This window comes from Aythya fuligula, chromosome 14, assembly GCF_009819795.1.
Source record: "Aythya fuligula isolate bAytFul2 chromosome 14, bAytFul2.pri, whole genome shotgun sequence".
Lineage (NCBI taxonomy): Eukaryota > Metazoa > Chordata > Aves > Anseriformes > Anatidae > Aythya > Aythya fuligula.
The window spans coordinates 18,123,174-18,143,657 of record NC_045572.1 but is presented as its reverse complement, the minus strand read 5'-3'; the positions used below and the strand labels follow the sequence as shown (position 1 = coordinate 18,143,657).

The window sequence follows — 20,484 nt, the reverse complement described above, 5'->3', positions numbered from 1 at the left end:
TACCTGGCAGCTGGGCCTGCTTGTTTGGGGCGAGCCGAAATGTTGGCATGATGGAGGTTAGGTTCCTCGCAGGGAGCTGCTTTTATAGGTCTCCATGAGAAGCCTGGCCCAGGCCCATCTTGGTGGCATGTACCAAACAGAACCGCTAAAGTTTCCTCACTAAGGCCTAGCTTTGGGTCCTGTCAACACAGCCTGAAAGCATTCTGCTTTCATGGCTTTTTGTAGGAAGCCAGGATTGAGCCATCTCAAAGCCAGAGAAACTGTACTAACAGTCATCTTCTGGGGAAGAGCTTATTTATGGGCTTTGTTTTCATACCTTATCCATGCTAAATACATTATAAATTACTTCTTTAAACAGCTCGGCAAGTGTTACATTTAGAAGACTTTATTCTTCCATGACAAACCACAGAGAAAGTAGGTTACACAATGCCAGTGCACATTTTTATTACAATAAAGACAGCAGTTACCAAGCAACAACTACTACATTTGTACACATGCTTTAACAGATCCAATAAGCCCACGTCAGATCTTACTGAAGATAAGAGGTTACACAGACAGAAACAGGTAAATGTGACAGAGGAGAGAGCTTAGGCACAGTGCAATCAGTGGGAGAGATCCAGTCGTGCTTCCCTCCCATCTCCGAGTCAGAGCTGTACATACATCTGCCAACTGCACGTGAGCATGCAGGTCTCATCATGAGCCCCACTGAGTGTCTGACACAGAAAACTCGCTGAAGATTGCAGTGAAAGTCTTAAATTGCTCACCAGCAACACATTTATTTCCTGCCAACAGCTACTAAACCAATGCTGTTTTCTTCAGCTGTACAATTAAAAATTCAGCAACTACGTCAGCTGAAGCAATCTCCTTTTCTCGTTTTGACTGTGCTCTGACACATTAAGTCCTTATAACAACATCACATTCTTGTCAGAGGTACATTCCACTCACATAGGATTTTTTTTTTTTTAAATCTGCCAATACTAAACTGTGACACTAGCTTTGGATGAATGGTATAAACAGGAAAAATAAAACTGATTTAAACAAGGTATTTCAAAAAATCACAATCCTTTTTCTTATTTAAAAAATTAAAATTAGGTTTTAAGATACTACAAAGTTTAAGAATATAAAAATATTTACCTTTAGAAATACCTAGGCCTACAATCACATAAAATAAGTATGAACTTAATATAAAAATCTTCATAAAAACACAGCCACCTATATTTAACTAAGTCCTCAAAGCTGATATAAAGGTTTTGTTCAGAAATCTATTTATGTCTAAACAGCTATTCTAGAGATCAACTTTGTAATAAGACAAGATTAAATACTGTTGTTATTAGAGAAATTCCAGTTTGAGAAGGGATGAGAACATCTGGGGTCATTAGCCTTATGCCACATTACATTTGTGGCAAAAACATGACTTCAGAACATTAATATTAAAGGCAGTAGAATTTCCACATCCCAAAGAGCAGCTTGAAATGATTGCACAAGTTCCTTGCATTTAAATGTTACAAAGCTTTATATATGTGCTCGAACTTACAGGGAGGTCCTCACTTCTGTGCCAAATGCCAGCACAAGACAAATTGCCATGAATTCTCACATTAAGAGATGAGATGCTGCTTTTCTTGGCCCTTACAGAATGTGAATCATGGCTGGTAGTTATTTATAAATGATAAAAATCAGCCTACCTGTCCTAGGTAGTCTGGCTAGGCTGACAGACTTTATGTGGCCAACACGTCCATGCACAACCAATAAAAAAGACTTTTTGCAAACTATGTAGTGTTCATAAAACAGTAGTAACACAAATCTGAGCTCTACTACATGTGACTTTTCATCTCACCTAGCTTTGCTGTACTTTAAAAAAATGCATATATAACGTGTAGGATTTGAAAAATAAAATACTGGCTTTGTTGGCATTCTTTGTTTTGAAAAAAATATATCTATGGTCCCAAATCAGCTCTTCTGAGTTCTTGCTAGCTGCAGGTAAACAACTCCTGTGCAGAACATCAGATTTTTGTAAGCATCAATCCCCTTTAAATTTGAAAATGGTACAAAGGTTTTTGCAGAGGCTTTAAAAACTGAGATGAGCTTTCTCTGAAGGTAAAGCACAATGTAGTGTGTATTCAAAGGAGAAATTAAAAGCTTTGAAGAAAAACACAAAAAGATTCAAAAAGCTGCTTGTGTCAATATACCATGAAAACCCCCAAAGCTAACACTGCAGAGCATATTTGAATAGGATCATTTACTTGCTGTAGTCTGTGTTTCATTTGAAAGTGGGCACGGCCCATCAGAAGTAGGTCAGCAAGCTGGGGTCCTTACACAGAACATTCATGAAGCCCAGTGATTTCAGCAGGCTTAGGCTTTACAAAAAAAAACATCAACTCTTACAGGGATAAGTGGATCAAAAGTGGGAAACACACATCAAAAGCTACTCTGTCTCGTTTAAAAAATGTTACTGTTTTTTAAACACTAATGTTATTTATATTATGTTTTTTAAACAAAAATGTTATTTCAGTGATGTCTACATGTGCTTTGCTACAGCTAAACTTGGATTCCACCGAGACTATCAGGCTTTGGTTACAGGTTTCAAATGAGGCTGGGGTCTTTCCTTTAGATACGTGTGCTGAGATGTTCGGTGACAGACACCCAGCTCCCCTTCATCCAGTCAGTGCACACAGCAAGAGAAACCACCAGCATTACATTTGCTACCTTCTTTTTTCCTTTTAGCAGCTTTCATTGAGTACATGACCGAGTAGTCATAGCTGTATTCCTGCTGCTCGAGTCACGCGTAGTACACGCAGACCTCTGTTTTTCAGCAGGGACTGGACCTGCTGGCACACTCCGGGAATCAGGACACAATCACAGACTAAGAGTCCTATGGAGCAGACAGCATCTGTTCAGTAAACTGGGTATTTGGCTACAGCAGCACAGGGGATAATAACTATGGTGTGGCAGCACTGACTGGCGGGTTTTGTTTTCCTCTAGCAGGAAATGCATCTTGTTCTTTCAGCCCCGATGAGAGCAGGCATCCATCTTCACATTGGTGTTACCAAAATTTTAGGACTCTTCTTGGAATTCCTAGCTCCAGTGGTTTGTTGCCCATTTCTGAAACTGAAAGCAAGTGCGAGACTGAGAAGCTAGAGAATATTTTAGACACTTACCCCTCCTAATCAGCACTGCTAAAATAACCAGGTTATGGTATTGATATAAACGCTGGAAAAAAACAATGTTTCCTCTCTGAAGTATGCCCTTCTGCATGGAAGAAGCAATGCAGCAGACAACATTTAGAACTTGAATTTAATTCAGTGACTGTAATTCAGTTACTTCCTTCTGTTTATACAGGCAGTCTCCAAAGGGAATGTGGTTGGTCTCCAGGACTTCCAGCTACAATTCATCAACTGCAGAGCTAAAAAGCTATGGGTCAGATATTTGAGAAGTCCCTAATTGTCATAAATAGCAGCGTGCCCTTATCAAGGAACCTGGCCTGAGAATTCTTCTTATTCTGAAAGCATAATGACAGCTCCATTACTGACCCCAGATTAGATACAGGCAATTCAAGATTATTTTTATTTTTTTTTTGGTTACGGGCAAATTCCATTCACAATACACACTCTCACTAAGGCGGACAGTATTTATGCATTTGCATTTCAGCTAATTCAGTTTCCCTCTACATGAGTTTTCCTGCCCACAACAGCAGCTAGCAAACACTGTCTCCACTGCACTTGCACTATAATGTGTGACACAGATTTCAGGGGGCATATTTGCTCAGAGTGCCCTAAATAGAATCTGGTGGGGCAGAAGAACTGTTGTTGTTTACAGCTAAACCAGCCAAACAAACAACCAGGAGAAAGAGCTGTCCTGGTGTGTCTCTAACCTCGCAAGGAAAAGAGGCTAGAATATCAAAAGCCTGTGCTTAATTTAGAGTAGCACCTAACAAATTTATACTGAAAGAGAAAAGTGTTTTGTAAATTGTCCTACTAAATGGCTAATTTAAATGCAGAGTTAAGGAGAGAGACTTATATCCGTGTTGCTAAGTAACTTACTCCTGAAAGGGAAAAAAAAAATTCAACAAAAAACGCTTGATATAAAAGGATGGAAAGCATTGGGAGGCATGAAGCAGCAGCCCCAAAGCAACGTGAAGGTCAGCCTTGGTTTGCATGTGTTTGTGCAAAACAAGCACGTCAGCCCTCAGGTTCAGAGACTCTGGGGGAACTGTACAATGTCAAAGTCCGTAAAATTAACAACAAATCTAAAGGGCGCTTTGAATGTTTTGATGTTTTTGCAATGGAGCTGATGAAATGTTTGCTGATTGTGAAAAGGGACTATGTACAAAGAAACCCTCAATTCCTGTGAAGTATGGGATAAATGAAAGCCGACTTACCATTTCACCTTCAGCATTTGCTCAAAGCTCTCAGGCAGAGAATTTCCGTAGCTCTCTGGGAGGAACAGGGTAAGGATCCCTATCAGCACAGTCAGGCTTCCCATGAGGATATACGGTAGGACTCTGTCGTAGGCACCTGGCAGAGCACAGGTAACATTAGTTTATATTCCAGACATCACTGCAATGCAGAATTAATTTGGAAAAATTAGCTGAAATATTTATAAAACGTCAAAGGTCAATCCAAACTGGGTTACATGCAGTATCTGCCAGAAAAGATGGAGACTTTTTGATTTAAAACTATAATGTATGCTCAGTCGTGATCACCACCTATCACCGTCCCATGCTACACCCACGTTTCTGTAGCAGCCGATAGCTTTTTGCACATTTTCAGTTGGGATAGCCAACATCTTTGCAAGGTAGCAGCTCTGCTGGGATCACTGCTGAAAGAAGCAAGTCTTCAGTACTGGGTTGCCATCTGGAACCAAGTCCTCAGTGAAATAATTCAATGTGAGAGACGAAAGTGCTCATAAGCAACTGAGCACTCAGCTGTCCAGGACTGAGCATCCCGCTGGTGCCCTGCAAAGGGTGGGAACTGACTAATGGCAGCTGGACAGGCCAATTTCAGACTAATGGACCATTAAATGTGTGTGTGTGTATGTGATTGTTAAGTACCCTCCTTTCTGGAAGTGGAGAAGGAATCAGCCTGCAGTGACACAAGAGGCTCTGGCCTTGGTCTGTTCAGTTTCTGGTTTTGGATGAGAAAGCAGCGGCCCCTACCAGCAGCCTGCAGCCAGTGCACACGTGCTCAGGCAGGATGTGAGACTTTCAGATCACAATAGCACAGAAATTAAAAGGTCTTTCAGTGAAGGGATTAGCTAGGAATTAAAGTACTTAAGGTGGAGAAAGTACCAAACTGAACCTGACAGCTCTATTTTTCACTTGGGATACAGCAGCATGCTTTAGAATGTGTGGAATAAATTAAGAGTAAAATGAAGACCCCTGGGTATTTCACATATACAGCCAGAGTTTGTGATTTGATCTCCTTCTGTGGTCATAAACTGGATGAACTGCAAGTCCTAAGTTAGCCATAGCAGACATCAGCAGCTCACAAGTTTATTCTGAAAGCAATCAGAAACTGTTCTGATAACTGGAACAAGATTTTTTAAAGACTGAGCCTATGGAAACTGAAGAGAAAACAAAAACAGTAAAAACTTCATCCGGTCTACATCTACCCATTCCTGCTACCTATGCTGCAACAGAGACTGAAGACCCTAAGGAACATCACAGTCATTCCATATTTGTGCAGCACTCAGATGGTAATGAGTGCCCAAAACCAAAAAAAAGCCTAGAGGTAATTAATACTTCTGCTTACAGACCCGCTTACAAGACACGAACAATGTCTTTTTCTTTTGTGAAACCCAAAGGGCTCTGCTTCACTTCTATAGTGTACAACGTGAAACCCAAAGGGAGAGAAGGGACTTAAAAGACAACAAATGAAGGGGCTAACAGCTGAACCTGCGCCTCAGAAGCTCAGATAATAACTTTTCTGGGCAGTTGGGTAGCTCAAGGCAAGAAATGCACGATGTCTCACCCAGGTAAACGAAGTAAGGAGCAATGATGCTGCCCAGCCTGGAAGCCGTGGATGTAGCTCCGACTGCCATGTTTCTGACCAGCGTTGGGTAGAGCTCCACATTGTAGACGTAAAGCATTGAAAACGCAGAGGTGATGCCAAATTTTCCAAGCATCACCAGGCCAACAGACAGGGCACTGTAATCTGGAGGAGAAAACATTAAACCAAGATAAATAAACAAGACTCTTTGCTTATTACTTGTATTTCTTTAACTTTTCAGAGCCCCATCTCTGTTTTTTTTTTTTTCTTTTTTTTTTTTGTTTCCTTCATCTAGAAGTTGTGTTGTTTTTCTTTTGTTTGTTTTTATTTCCACAGCACATTAGCCCCATCCCCAGATCGCTTGGCTGTGGTCTTCCTGCTGAGCACGCTGTAGAAGGCACAAGCAGGTTTTTTACTTTTCAGATTTTATATTTCACTCAGTAAAAGGATGTTCTTGAAATGGAACAAAATTCTGGATTACACAGTAGCAAAGCACAATCTTAAATCCACCCTGGTTTTCCAAAATTCTATGCAGATTTGCACACAGTGAGTTCTGGGAGGCTTGCAGGGTGTTTTTGGCCTTTACACATAACCAGATAAATCACGGTGCACTTCTGGCTCTCACTTTACAAGCTGGTTCCCCTGGACTATAAAAAGCTCAGTAATCTGACACAATAAGCAAGAGCCATGTGTGACTCAGCATATGCATATATATATATATATATATATATATAAAAGAAAAGAAAAATCACAGCCATGAGTGATCAGCATAAATTTGACCTCAGATTCCAGATTTGATCGCAGCTTTCAGTAATTCCACAGACCCATTAGACAGCAGCATAAAATACCATAACGTTGCATTTAATTACGTGTTGTATCAGATCTCGTACCTGTAGGAACAAGCTGGATGAAGAGGACGACGCCACCCCCTAAAAACAAGGTGCCAGCTATTGAGTAGCGCCGAGGCAGGTAGCGGAGGAGAAGCCAGGCGATCACGTAGGATGGGACTTCAACAACCGCCAGGAGGAAGCAGTTGATGTAGACATTGCCATGCAGGTTTGGAGTGTTAAGGGAGAGGCCAAAGTAACCAACTGACGTGAAAAACCTGAGAAAAGCAAGAAGAACAAATTATTCCAGAAACACCATTCTCTGAACACCTCCGGTGCTGCCTCAGAGGTTGTTACAAAACTGGGATGTTGCAAAACATTGCCATGGACATCGTGGCTTAAAAACCTCAGTGGCAACCCCAACTTTCTAATTCTGCCATCCCTTGCAGTGCTCATATCCACAGCAGCGTGCGGAGCCCTCTGATTTCTCTCCTTCCTCCATATCCTGAACCAAGCACTAGGCTTTGTGGAAGTCAGTCACAAAGGCTTTTCACTGCAACGGGCTCATTAATGGCACCTCGAAACAAGTCTGGGAAGCTTCCCACGCCAGCTACGTTCCTACTCGCAGCAAACTCCAGGGACAGGCTCTCCCACCCTCGGCACTTTGGTTACGTCTCACTGGACTCTTCTCAACAGAGCTGGACCTCCAGGATTCAAATCTCAAGAGTGCCTTGCTAGGGCACGCCAGGCGTGCTAGCCAGTTCCTTTCTGCTGGGGGAAATATGTACAGAAAAGGGCCGCAGTTTGGCTACATGGCACTATTTGGTCGTCATTCCTTGTGGTTGCCCAGGCAGGGACCAGGATCCCAATGAGAGAGGCACTGCACAGAAACACAACGAAAATGCTGGCCATGGGTCTGGCTCTGGTTCTGCCTCTGCTTTGAGACATTTCTCTTCAAAGAGAGATTATGGAGACAGGAGCTTCTTAAAACAAAAGCAAAAAAAAATCACAAGTTGCTACATATATTTTCTTAATTATTTCCCATCTGAATTGAGGCTACCATCCCCACACCTGTATGTATTAATGCAGTGTGGGTGCGAGGGCCGCTGAGGGGCACGAACCAGCCAAGGACCACGTGTGGGTAGGCTCCGAGGCTGAAACTCATCTAAACCTGTGGCATGTGCCCTCAAATCAGAAATCGTTCTATTGCCTGGGTACTTTAGGAATACACATTTCCTTACCACAAAAGTAATGACATAATAGTAATAGTTGCAATGTTTCGGGTTCGAAATAGGTCCAGAAGGATAGCCTTCTGCTGCTGCTGAGGCTTCGAATCCTGCATCTGAAGGAAAAAGGAAGACAAAACCAAAAAAATTCCCACACCTCAGAGCACAACAACCTTTGCACACCCACACGTCGGGGCAGTTACGAGGTTACGGCTATCCCAGGGCCCCACCAGGCAGCCCAAGCTCTGCAGCGGGGTGCAGTCCTCAGGTAGCACTCGTCTCTGCACCCAGCTGTACTCCGCGGCACCTTCCAGGTTTTGTTAAACGGGAGCACCGGGACCTGTGCACCGTGCTGACTACTGAACAAGGAGCATTACTGACAAGAGAGATGCACGAACACTTCCTTAAGGATCTGGCACAGTCCTTCCAGGAGCAGCCTCATGACTGGAGGCATTTTTCTGTGCGCTGCACTCAGATCTCTTCCGTTCAACTTTCGCAAATGGTGTGAGATAAATGCAAGTTATCGCCCACTTTTGCTGCCTGGTCTCAAAAACACGTGAGTGATCGACAGCAGACCCACCCCCTGGGGCCTGAAAGAGTCAGATCCAAAATGAAGGACAACTGAGCTCTGGCTGTGAAGGAAAGTGCTTCCAGAGTTCCCATAGCTGGAACGTGTGCGAGAATTTACAGCACAGCAGATGCTTGGAGCAGAGATCTTCAGCCCAGCCAAAATTTGAGCAGGACGCTCGATGAACCGATGCTGCCAGCAAGGGTGCAGCATTTCTCTCCTGCAGATACCCCAAAGGGGTGTGCGGTGCTTTGCTCTCTTCTGTATCAGCAGACAGAAAACGCAGGTGCTGATAAGATGCAGGAAGGTCGGATCTGACACACAGACCCACGGCGTTGCGGATTTCTCTGTGCAGGAGCCGTGCCCGTGCCTCTTCAGCAGGAGCTCTGGGGGAGGACGAGCTGCTGGGGGGGAGGTGAGCACGAAACCCAGCTGTGCTGCCGCAGCTGTGAGCCTGCTCGGTGCTAGGCTTCCTCCTCTTAACCAATAAGTATGAAATGCAAGAAAAAAATCTGCCTGCAGAATAATTTTAGCTGATCCGAGGCCTTCTCTCCAGTCATGTTTCAAGGGCACTTGAGGCATTCGGTGCTCTGTGTGACTGGAGCATCCTGTGGGTCACCGTGGGGCCCCGGCACACGTGGACCTGGACTTGGTGCCCCCGTGCAGCCCCCGTGAAGAGCCCCTGTTAAAGTGCAAACCGCTGACACCGTGCTGGGACGGGGCTGAACGCGTCCTCCTCGGGTCTCCTCCGTGCCCGAAGGGTGAAGCAAGCTGGGTCACCCTTGCTCTGAAAACCACAACCAACCACTGCTGCGGAACAGAGCTTTACTGTAAAAAGCAAACAAATAAGTAAGCCCTCTGGCTTCTCATCTCGACTTTGCTAACCCAACACTTACCTCACGCCAACAGCCAGCGCCAGCCCCTATGAGCTGCTGCTGGAAGCCATTCCTGCCCTGGCATTTCACAACAAGTCAACTGGCCAAAGGGGAAAGCTGCTGACGAGGTAAAGTGACAGGGCACGTGAAACATACCTCCGCGGTGTCGAAAATCACAGCCGGGGCTGGAATGCCATTTATTTTTGCAGCCTTGCGGATAATAGCTTCTGCCTCTTTATATCTTCCCTGGGAGATCAGCCACCGAGGGGATTCAGGAATGATCCTGCAATAAGTTTCAGAACAAATGACTCAACGTTTTCACAAAAGTAAAGCATTATTAAAGCCACATGTACAGTTTTTTTGAACTGCGCTCTCATCTCACAAATTACTTGCAGTTGAACACGGTCAGCGCAGAAGCATGCAGGCAATGTAATTCCTGAACGTGTCCCACTGGGACCAGGGGGAGAGCTCAAGCACATGGGATGCGCTTATCCTCCTGCTGAAGGAGATGCTTGGGCCCTTCTCCTAGGGGGCCTGCTTTTTTTTTTTTATTATTATTTTTTAAAGAATAAGTGAAAAGACTGATGTTACTGGACAGACAGAAAATACGGGGGTAGCTTAACCATTGTTAAGCAAAATTATTCTTAGGAAACTGCATACAGCGTGGAAATGCTTTAAATGCACAGATATATTTAAAGGCTCTGTGTCACAGGAATCTATATACAAACCTCACGATTTTACCACAACTCTAATGCAGGCTCTCCTAGGCACAGGACAGAGGCACTGTCCCCATGCAGAGCTGATGGCATTTTCTAATCACTTCCAAACATGCGTTGAGTGAATTAACACTGACCACGGGACAGAAAATCTCACCTTTCCTTAACTAAATCCTGTGACCTTAACAAATGCTTCCTCGCTCCCTTTAGCCAGCAATAATTTCAGGGTGCCTGTCAGGCTGAGAACAGCATTAACTTTTCCTTATCTGTTTTTTCAGCCTCCCGGGGCAGAGCACCCATGGGCAAGTGAGGGCGCACCTACAGCTGAGGTGGCAGCAGGGAGAGCAGCAGGGAGAGCAGAGAAAACATGGGCTCAGCCACCGAGACAAGAGCATGGGATGGCTCAAAGGAGCTGAGCGTTTATGAGGGACCTCACAAGGTCCCCACCACTGCTGGGTTTCAGTGTGAGCTCTCTTCTTGGCTTTCAGTGCCAGCAGGGCTGCAGACACACTTGCTTTGGCAGCCAAAGCAAAGCCTGGGAGCGCACACCTCTGCCTGATGACATTTAGTGCAGTCTCCTGCCAGCCTTCCACTCAGATTTTAGTACCCATCAGCAGCTGAATCCTCATTAAACATGGCTTAAAGAAAAAAGCAGGGAAGAAAGGTCAGACTGAATCATCCAGGACTACCACAGCTAGGAGGTGGTTAACAGTGTCCAGAGTTAGGGGCCAAACGAAGTTCCCCAACTGCTCCGGAGAGCTGGTGGCAAAAGTGCCCCCAGGCACATGGTGAGCATCAGGAAAGATCAGCGGGCAGATAGCTGGGCTGAACACAGGCAAAACAAAAACAAAACACAAAGCAAAATAAAACACTGGGCCCTGGAGAGAACTGGGCACAAGGGGAGAGCGTCGGGCGCGTTGCACTCACCACCAGAGCGGGACGCAGAACAGCCCCGGGACGGTGAGCGCCAGCAGCAGCATCCGCCAGTCTCTGATGAAGTAAGCAAACAGTGGCAGCAACATGTAGCCAATTGCAAAAAATATGCAAACTCCTAACGTAGAGAATATAATACGAACTGATTTGCCAAGAATTTCTGTGCCTGTTTAAAACAAGGGAGGTTGGATTAGCATTTTTAACTCTTTCTTCGCAGTCACGACTAAATACTTTACTGCATTTATAAAATAAAGCTAAACAACGTTAGAAAAGGATTTAAATATAAAGAGATAAAATTTATCTTATATAACACTTTAATTGACACTGCCAAGGAGTAATGGTCCAAAAGGTGATGGTCATGACAGAGCTATTAGCATGGGGGGAGTTCCTCCCGATTTTCAGCGTTCAGACCTGCCCAGTAACTAAAAATGCCAGGGATTGTCGGGGGCTCCCAGGGGATGGAGCAGCTTCTGCTTGCTGTGATTAATGTGCTGCCCGACACAGGTGAGGGCAGGCCTGGGCCAGCAGCCGGCAGACTGCCAGGAGCCTTCCCGACGTGCTTGGAGGAGAAATAGGCTTTGCCCCCTTTCTCTAGTTTGGGATTTAAAACCCCTTAATTAAAGGTTAAAACCCTTAATATTGAGAGCGATTGGAAAAAAAATACCAGAGACTTAAAAACTAACCAACCAAACCAAAAAGCTATTTAATAGCTACAAGTTTCCATTTCAGAAGCTTGGGGTAACTGAAAAAAATCACGACAAGATGAAAACAAGGACTCTTAGGGTCAGGAAGGGTGTGTTAAAAAATAAACTGTGCTGTCTTCCTCCGCAGATGGCTCTTGCTTAGGGGCATCTGGGGAGACGTCTGAGCCTTGCATCATTGTTTTATACCTGTTGAGCAGTGTGTTAAGATGCAGGATTTGTGGCATTATGAGCCAGTATGAGATAATATCTTTCATCTCTATTTCTCTTCTGTCTCTCCTCTTCCCTTATTCTCTTGGCAATAGCAACCCTGGGCTGACAGCAGCACGCCTTCACAAATCTCTCTGTTGTTTTACAGTCTCAGGACTTGAACACAGAATAAAAACAACTACAACTGAGGAAAAACTGGCAGAAAAAGCTGGTTTGTATGTGGAATCTGTAGCAGGCACTGAGCTGTGCATGGGGAGGTGACACAGGCTGACAGCGGGCTTCCAGCATTCGGATATTGAGAGCTGGGATGGGAACCGAAAGGAGAAACCCGTGGGAAACCAGTCACTGGCACAAACAAAAACCCCAAACCCAGCTGGTGCTGGGGAGTGCCAGGGCTGCAGCACAGCGGGGATTTACACGTGCTGGTGCCACTGCTCCCCCCGAGCTGGAGACACAGCGTCCACCAACACCAGACAGCACCAGGCAGTGCCTCCAGGGCACAGGGAAAGGGAGCAACCCCAGAGCAGGAGCCCACCCGCTGGATGGGATTCCTACAGGAGCCTCTCTTCCTCCTGTGGGTGCATTCCCCCACCCAGCACCCTTGCCATGTGCTGATTTTTGGGAGCTGCTGGCTAGGCTGGAGGAGCAGCAGGGGCATGCCTCTCTCTGCACTGAAGACAGCTGATGACTAACTGCAATTAGAGAGCTAACTCCTCACGCTGTGCATGGAAACTGCTTTGCCCCGAGGGCTGGCTGCCCAGAGCCCTCTGCAAAGTGGGGGTGGCCAGGGAGGAACCCAAAAGTCGCTTCTGGCTCAGCCCTGCTCCCGCTGATAACAGCCCTCAGCCTGCCTCGAACCTTTCCTCCAAAACGCACAGAACTTAAGGTTTGTGTTGATGTTTCCTGCATTCCTGTTTTTCTCTAAACCTGCAAAAAGCACAAGCTCTAACTATTTGAAGAGATTCCTTAAAGTATCCAAGAGAAAAAAAAAACACATGCTGGCCTAAATTAGGAATTTTACCAGTGAGGATTTAGAGCTGTCTCTAATTAACTGCTGCATGTTCAGAGGAAAAAAACAACAGTACATTAAGCAAGCATTTAATCTAATAAAGGCTTATCCATACCCAGTATGAAGGCCACCACGTAGTTGGAGATCTGCCCCATCCCCACTATGAGGAAGAGCACCGTGAACATCTCCCAGCTGGTGGAGAAGATCTGCAGGAAGCTGAAGCCTGTCTGCACGGCCATGGTGGAGAAGAGGATGCTCTTCCTGCCAAACCTGGTGCCAAGGACAAAGGAGATGATTACTGAACTCATTCGTGGAGCAGGGCTACGCAAAAGAGAGCATAAATATCCAGCTGCAGGTGACACAGCTTAGCTGAAGATCAGTTAAATTTTTATGCCTTTTATGCATTATTTCTACAAGAACCGAAAAATAGAATTCCCAAGACCCAGGAAATAAATTAATAAAGGAAATTAAGAGCAGAAAGTTCAGGCTGTCACTAGACAGGAACTCAGGAGCCCAGATGACAGTATATAGGTGAGAAAAGCTCTGAGATCACAAGCCGTGCAGACCAAAGCTAGGAAATGATGGCACTTAGGCTGCTGGCATCTGTACGGCGTAACACCACTGCAGTTTGGACGTGTTATCGAGCTCTATCAGCTGGTTTCACCCCACTTGGGCTCAGAACACACCCGCTTATTGACAAAACCTTTCCAAAAAGCTCCACAAGCAGCTAACGCTAGAAGGGCCCGCTGGCTCGCCAGCTGCTCGGGTGCGCACGTTTTATCAGATGTTCCCAAGGGGCACCAGAGGGATTTAGTGATAATCTCGTCTCCTCTCAAACAGTAACGCGGCCCGACTTTTGCACCAGGGGCAGGAGATTAAATTTGGATCACATGGAATTTAATACTCATGGCTTTGGGATTAAGTCTCACGTTGAGTTTTGACCCTCCCCTGCTGAGATGTTCCTCCCCAACCGCAGCAGCACCGGGCAGGGATGGCCATGGGGCTGCAGCAGGGATGGGGACACGCAGGAGGAATGGGCGTTTGGCACTGGACACCTGTAAGGCCAAAACTTGATTGCTGCTGAGATAATTGTCAAACGCCTGCTGTATTTTTCTTGGCATTTTACATCTACGTGGTTAGATGGCATCGCATCGTTGCTATTCATTTACAGGTTATCCTTTTATTTTCCTCGTGGGCACATTTCGTTTCCAGCGAACCATCTCATCCAACAAGACACGTTGGAGCTCCCACTCAAAGGACAACTTTTGCCTTACAGCTCCAACAACAGACTCCCAGTTAATGTGTGACAGTAAACGAGATATTTATAGCTACCAGAAGGGGTGGACAAAGGAACGAGCTTGGGACCAGCTCATCAAACTGCAAGGCTGCCACATGCACTCGGTGCAGAGACCAGCCGTTGGCTTCCTGACACGTACAAATGGCAGCAGTTCCACGTCTGTTGAGGGTGAAGGTTGGGATTTTTAAAGAAAAAGCCTGTTCCCAGGGTTTTGCCCTGCTCTGCTCCTCAGCGAAGCTGGCAGCGGTGGTGTTACCTGTCCGAGAGCTGCCCCGAGATGAAGGAGCCGATGAGGACACCCACGAAGAACAGGGACGTCGTCAGCGGCACTTTCCAGTCGTCCTCACACACCAGGTTCCACTGCAAGAGAAGGGGCCACGATCAGATCTGCCCTGAATAGCGGGGCACTGCCCGGGAGGGTGCCGATTTCCCCATATTGTGGCCAAATTCCCCCCGTCCTCTCCCCATCCCTTCCAGTGGCTGGGGCCGTGAGGTCCCTGCAGCTGATGCGCACCCATCCTGCACCCCAAGCTGGGGTGCTCCTGGGGACAGCTTGCCTGGCCTCCCTGCTGCACAAACTGCTGCATTTCTCTGGTTTATGGGTTTGACAGAACGTACGCAAGAGTGTTCAGAGTGAAACCATATTCTCTTTTCTCCATCCCACAAAGATTTACTCTTTTAAATCCCTCCTCCCCCTGGCATCCTCATGGGCGGCTCCGTGCTCGCCGCTCGTCCTCGTGGCTGGGACCGGAGGCCTGGGACAGGAGCCAGCGTGGAAACTTCCACCCGGCGCCTCCCGTCACCCCACGTAAGGCTTAAAAAAAAATGAAATCAGCACAAGGAGCCTCGGTGCACCCGAGGGAGAACTGAGCACGCATCTGCCAGGGCTTGCTCACGTCCCGGGGAGCGATCCCCCGGTCAGGGCACACCCGCCGGGGTGCTGCTGGACACGCTTCAAACAGGTCGGTCGCAGCTTAGATAATTGTACCATGAAGGTAGGCTAATCAGGCTCAGCTCAAAGTACAGCATTATTTTAATAATTAGCCTTGCTATCAGGAAGCGGGGACATCGCCTTTACCGGGACGCAGCCTCTGCCTGCGGGGTGCAGGGGCTGAGCAGCAGCAGGGGGCTGAGGCTGCCCCCAGCACAGAGGCACCCGGCCAAAAGGAGCGAGTTGGGATTTGGAGAGAGATCCCAGCGCTGTCTGATGGCACTCCCTGTCCTGCCAAAGTGAAACAAAACAACCAGCGGGTTGGCATTTCAAACCACAGCCTGTTCCTACTTCTGAAAACACCCAGCGCATCATCTGCAATGCAGGAGTCCTGTGGCATGGGGCTGAAATGCACCTCAGTTGCTTAAATCTGATTTATTTCAAATGGAAACCATCTCGTCCCTGCTGGGAGGAATAGGTGGGTAGGTGTGGGCCAGGCCCGGGTGGTTATCTCTGTTTATCTTAATTGTATTTGATAAGATAGGAGGGAGGGCGTGGGCCAGCGGGGCTTGGATGCTTCCAGGGATGCTGGACTTGGAAAACATACACAGGATCTGTTTCACTTGTCAGAAGAAATGGAGATTAAAAAAAATAATAAATAAATAAAGGCAGAGGTGCAAATCAAGCCCTGGATGTTCCTAGAAAAACTGAGGAAAGGGAACAGGGCGGCAGGTTCCCAAATTGCCATGTCCGGACTTGTAGCGCTTTGTACACCCAGCCTCGGAGAAGCTGGTGAATAACGAGGTGGCAGACAGGTCGCAGCCCGTACAAAACATCACTCAGGGTATTAAAATCCGATTTCTGCTCACTCCAACCAGCAGGGGAGGTCGGGCCATTGTCCCCGGTGGTCCCCAACTCCGACCCATGCTGTCCGCAGGCTCTGCTTGGACACCAACGAGCTGCTCTGGGAAACGAGGAGGCTTCCTGACACGCACTCAGCCCCACAGGCTGGAAGCAAAGCCTCCATGATTAACATTTGCTGCTGTTTAATTACGGCACCGCTGCACGCCCTGCTCAGGGCAGCAACCCGTGCCTGCTTCTGCTCTGCCAGGTGCGGGGTTGGCATTTCCAAAAAGCCTTCTAAAAAGCACTTTGGCTACAGCCTAAAACCAGCTAACTCATAATTTGCCCATGGAACTGCATTGCTTCCTGCGCTTCCCAGCTGCCTACCTTGTCCCATGGCACACAGAGAGAAAAAAATTAAAGATACCAGGAGGAGCCCTTAAAATTTGCAGGATGTGGTAGGGGTGTGCAGCAGCCGGCTGGTGGGGTGGGCTTTCTGTCTGTAGGAACTCGCTGTACCTGACCAGAAAACACACAAACACAATGAAATCCATCTGAACCCAGGAACAGCTGAAGCTGCTGAGCAAAAAAGTGCCCCTTATACGAAAATAGGTGAAGTTCACCTCGTCCTCCTTCACACACGACCCATCCCACCCCTGCGGCTCATGCCTCTGCAGCCCCATCACCACCCCAGTCCCTGCAAGCAGCACTGGCTTCCTGGGGAAAAAAAAGTGCCATTTAACTTATTTCAGCTCCTCCAGAGGGACAGTGCCCACCCCAGCCCGTGCCCAGCACACAGAGGCTGAGCTACCTGTAGCCACGGCGCCCAAACTCCCTGCTGGAGGAATTATTCATTAACCAGCAAATAAGTAATTCTTTAATATCTCTGCCTACGCACGCTGCAGAACAAAGTACGTGTAAGCGTCTGTGCAAGTTCCTTTTACCACCAGGAATTAGAGCTGCTCGAGAATGCTGCTGGATCCCTTTTTGGCCATCACATCCCCGAGACCCCTGTTCCCAAGCTCCTGGCTTCCAGAAGGGTGAACCCTGCCGGCGTGGCCAGCAGGGATGCTGCAGGTCGATGAGTTTTGTGACCTGACCGGTTGGTCGGTCTGCTCAGCTGCTGGGAAAAAGCCTCAGGGGGAGAGACAAATCCTTCAGATGCCTTCACATCACAGCAGCTCCTAGCCAGCTTTGTACGGGGAGGCTGCTCACCCCTGCTGAGCCCCAGCCCCCTGCCTCCCCTGGGAATTGCACAGGCGAGCAGGGAGCAGCCTGCAGCACTGCCGTGGGCACTCGTGGGGCTCCTGCAGCAGGGACATGCACTGCGCAGCACTGTGGTGCTGCAGGACAGCCCAGAGCACCTCTCAGGGAGCTGACAGCCCAGCACCGGGGCGTTAAGTGCGTGTAAGCGCCCTGCTCCAGAGAGCAAAACCGCTGCTTGTGCCTGAGCCTCTAGTGACAGCCAGATCTGAGCACCGCTCCCTGGAATTAGAGCAGAATTAGGTTAAGTTCCAGCCAAAAACCCACAGCATAGCAGAAATACATATGTTAACACTTAAATTAGTTTCAAAGCACAGATGGTGGAAACCAGGGAATGGCCAGAGAGGAGCAGCCCCGCTCTGGGTCAGAGCCTCCCTGAAAGTGCCAGCAGTGCTGACCTGGTGCAGCAGCCACACCGGCCACCTGGTCAGACAAAAAATCATCATTTTTATGTGGAACAACCTGACCGACACCTTCAGCTCCCTGACCTCGTTATGTCCCTTTTTCCCCTGCGTTTTGGACACATGCACTTTGCTGACATCATCTCCACTTTTAGACCTACCATATGACTGAGCTTGGGACCCTCCTTTCCAGGGAATTCAGCACATCCCCAGATAACACCAGGGCTGGGCTGGCATCTCCCAGCCTGCTCCTTTCAAGCAGCAGTAACAGGATTTGATGCAGCTGAATGACTCAGATGCAACCTCCAGTGCCCAGTCCCGTAACCACCAGGTTTTGCTCCTCAGCTGAAGATGGTTTTTTCCATCGAGCTTTCCTGATGGCATGTCCAGGCTCGTCTTCATTAATACCGAGAAAAACGTTGGGCACAAAAATTATCATCACAAGTTCAACCCAACTGCTTCTTCTCATGGTTTCATCACTGCCCGCTTTCCTGGTTTTAAAACGGAATTCAGCATCTTTCCCCAACGTTCGTGCCATTTTAAACAAAACAAGTATCCTTTTCCATCTGGCCTACAGCTGGGAACCTGACGCTTGGTTTCCACCATCTGGGTGTGTTATTTCCCCTCGGGTGCGCTCCAGGTCCCGTGGCAAACCCCACTGCCAGCACGGGCTGGCTGGGGGTCACTGCCCCCAACTGCCTTTCTGCTGCACGTGCCTGCCCGCAGCACGTGTCCTGCAGCTGGGACGTGGCCACAGTTCGCCCACAGCCAGGACCGGGGGAGCTTCCCGAGGGATGGGGACTGAGCACAGCTGCTGGCAGGGGAGATGCACACATGGGCTACACGTGTCCACGGGCACGCGAGGGGTGTCCCCTCCCCGAGCCTCTCCCTGCTCATCTTCCTCTCCCGCATGCCTCAGTGCAGCTGAACCCCCGTCTGCCCACCCTTGCCCATGCCCCCACGCCCCCTGGCACAGCCCCACGGCCGTGCCCGGCCAGCAGGATGGTTCCTGGTGGCGATGTCCCTGCTGAGTCACCGTGGCTGCAGACGAGGGGCAGGCACCCGCTCCCTGCCCACGCTGCGCACCCCAAGCGTGATCCATCGGGCGCACCAGCGGGGTTAATCCTTCCACCACTGAGCCCAACCGGGGCAGCACTCGGCTCCCCAAAGCTGTGCAGAACCCCAACACAAGCCCAAGGTTTCCCTGAGAGCCCTCTCATGGCTGCAGTGACCTCGAGCTGCGTGGGATCTCCTGTCCCCTCCCAGGCCACTTGGAGCGACCCCGGGTGACGCTGCCTGCCCTGGGGCACGCTGCCCGGCCCACGGGGCCTGCCGGCTGCCAAACCCCAGTGCCGCAGGCGTGGGTTGAGCCCGTTATCCCTTTAACCCTGTCACATAACGTCGAAGAGCGAGAGCAGCTCCGCAGCTTTAGGGGATGGTGCTTTCCTCCTTTATCACAGCTCGCCACCAGACGTGCAGACAGCCCGGCCCCGCTGGTGCACTCAAACCCCAAACAAGTGCTTCCATGACCGTCACTGCTGATGCTCCCTCGACGCCTTGTGTGGATGTTGTAGGGGCTTAAAACTGGCAGCTTGGGCACAGCCTCGGGGCCAGACTCACACAGGAGCCAGCAGCAGACCCCAAGCAGCCCTGATGGGGGTGCCCAGTGGTGTCCATGGCCCCATCCACAGCAGGGCTGGGAACCAGCGACCCAGTGAGGCTGCAAGGAGGGTCAGTGGGCCGCAGCCAGCTGCCACCCGTCTATTTCCAGCCCTCACCTCCCCGCCACGGGGAAGCCCTCTGCAAACAAACCAGGCTGGAGTCTCCACTGGACGCTCCGCAGCGATAACCCGGACGGGCTGCACGGTTCGTCCACCGTCCCCCCGAGCCCGGCAGCATCTCCGTTCCTCCCGCACCCTCTCCCTCGACCCCCTGCCCTTTGGTGATGCCACCACCCGCCTCCGCCGGGGTCCCCCGGCGGCGCACCTCGGTGACGATGGTGGAGCGGTAGACGTCCCGGCTGTACTCCCAGCCGTCCAGGCACGGCTCCTGCTCCAGCTCTCCCAGCTCCACGTCGGAGCCGGGCCGCAGCCCCAGCGCCGAGAAGTTGGCGAGCGCGGCCAGGCGGTAGCGGCGGCAGCGGCTCGGCTCCTCCCGGCCGTCGCGCAGCTCCAGCGGGATGCTGGCGTTCAGCCACTCGCCGCTCAGGTTGGCGCCGCGGGGCACGGCGCAGCGGTGCGCGGGGGTGCCGGCTAGGAAGACGGCCGACATCCCATTGAAGCCGTTGGGGACGATGCTGGCGCTGAGCAGGAAGAAAACGAGGCGCTGGAAGCGGCCCCATTCGCCCAGGAAGGCGGACACCTCCTCGTAGTCCCGCATGCTTCTCCCCGCGGCTCTCCGCGGCTCTGCGCGCCCCCGGGACGCGGCTCCGCCCCGGCACGGCTCGGCACGGCACGGCCCGGCCCCCGAAGAGGCGGTGCATCCCGGTGGACACCCGCTGTCCCGGCCCCGGGAGGGCGCTGCCGGTGCCCGGGCTCCCCGCGGAGCATCCCCGGGGGGCGCACCCCGCGCCTTGCCCCGAGCGCCCGCCCCGCAGCCGGGGCTCTCCCGGTCCCTGCCTCCCGCGGTGCTTTCCGCCCATCCCGGAGCGAGGCCGGCCCCACGGCAGCTCCCTCCCGGCAGAAGGAGGCCGGAGGGGGA

At 49.6% G+C, this 20,484-nt stretch overlaps 1 protein-coding gene across 1 annotated transcript; it reads right to left on the bottom strand.

Annotated features, from left to right (window-relative positions):
- Nucleotides 1–369: 369 nt before the first annotated feature.
- Nucleotides 370–20,178, bottom strand: LOC116494775 (solute carrier family 22 member 4-like). The gene is made up of 10 exons (XM_032196843.1): nt 19,771–20,178; nt 14,603–14,706; nt 13,165–13,319; nt 11,124–11,295; nt 9,637–9,763; nt 8,053–8,153; nt 6,875–7,089; nt 5,967–6,149; nt 4,376–4,511; nt 370–3,105 (listed from the first exon to the last, which is right to left on the bottom strand). The coding sequence occupies exons 1-10, from the start codon at nt 20,161–20,163 to the stop codon at nt 3,030–3,032; spliced, it is 1,662 nt and encodes a 553-aa protein (XP_032052734.1). The 5' UTR covers nt 20,164–20,178; the 3' UTR covers nt 370–3,029.
- Between the last annotated feature and the right edge of the window lie 306 nt (nt 20,179–20,484).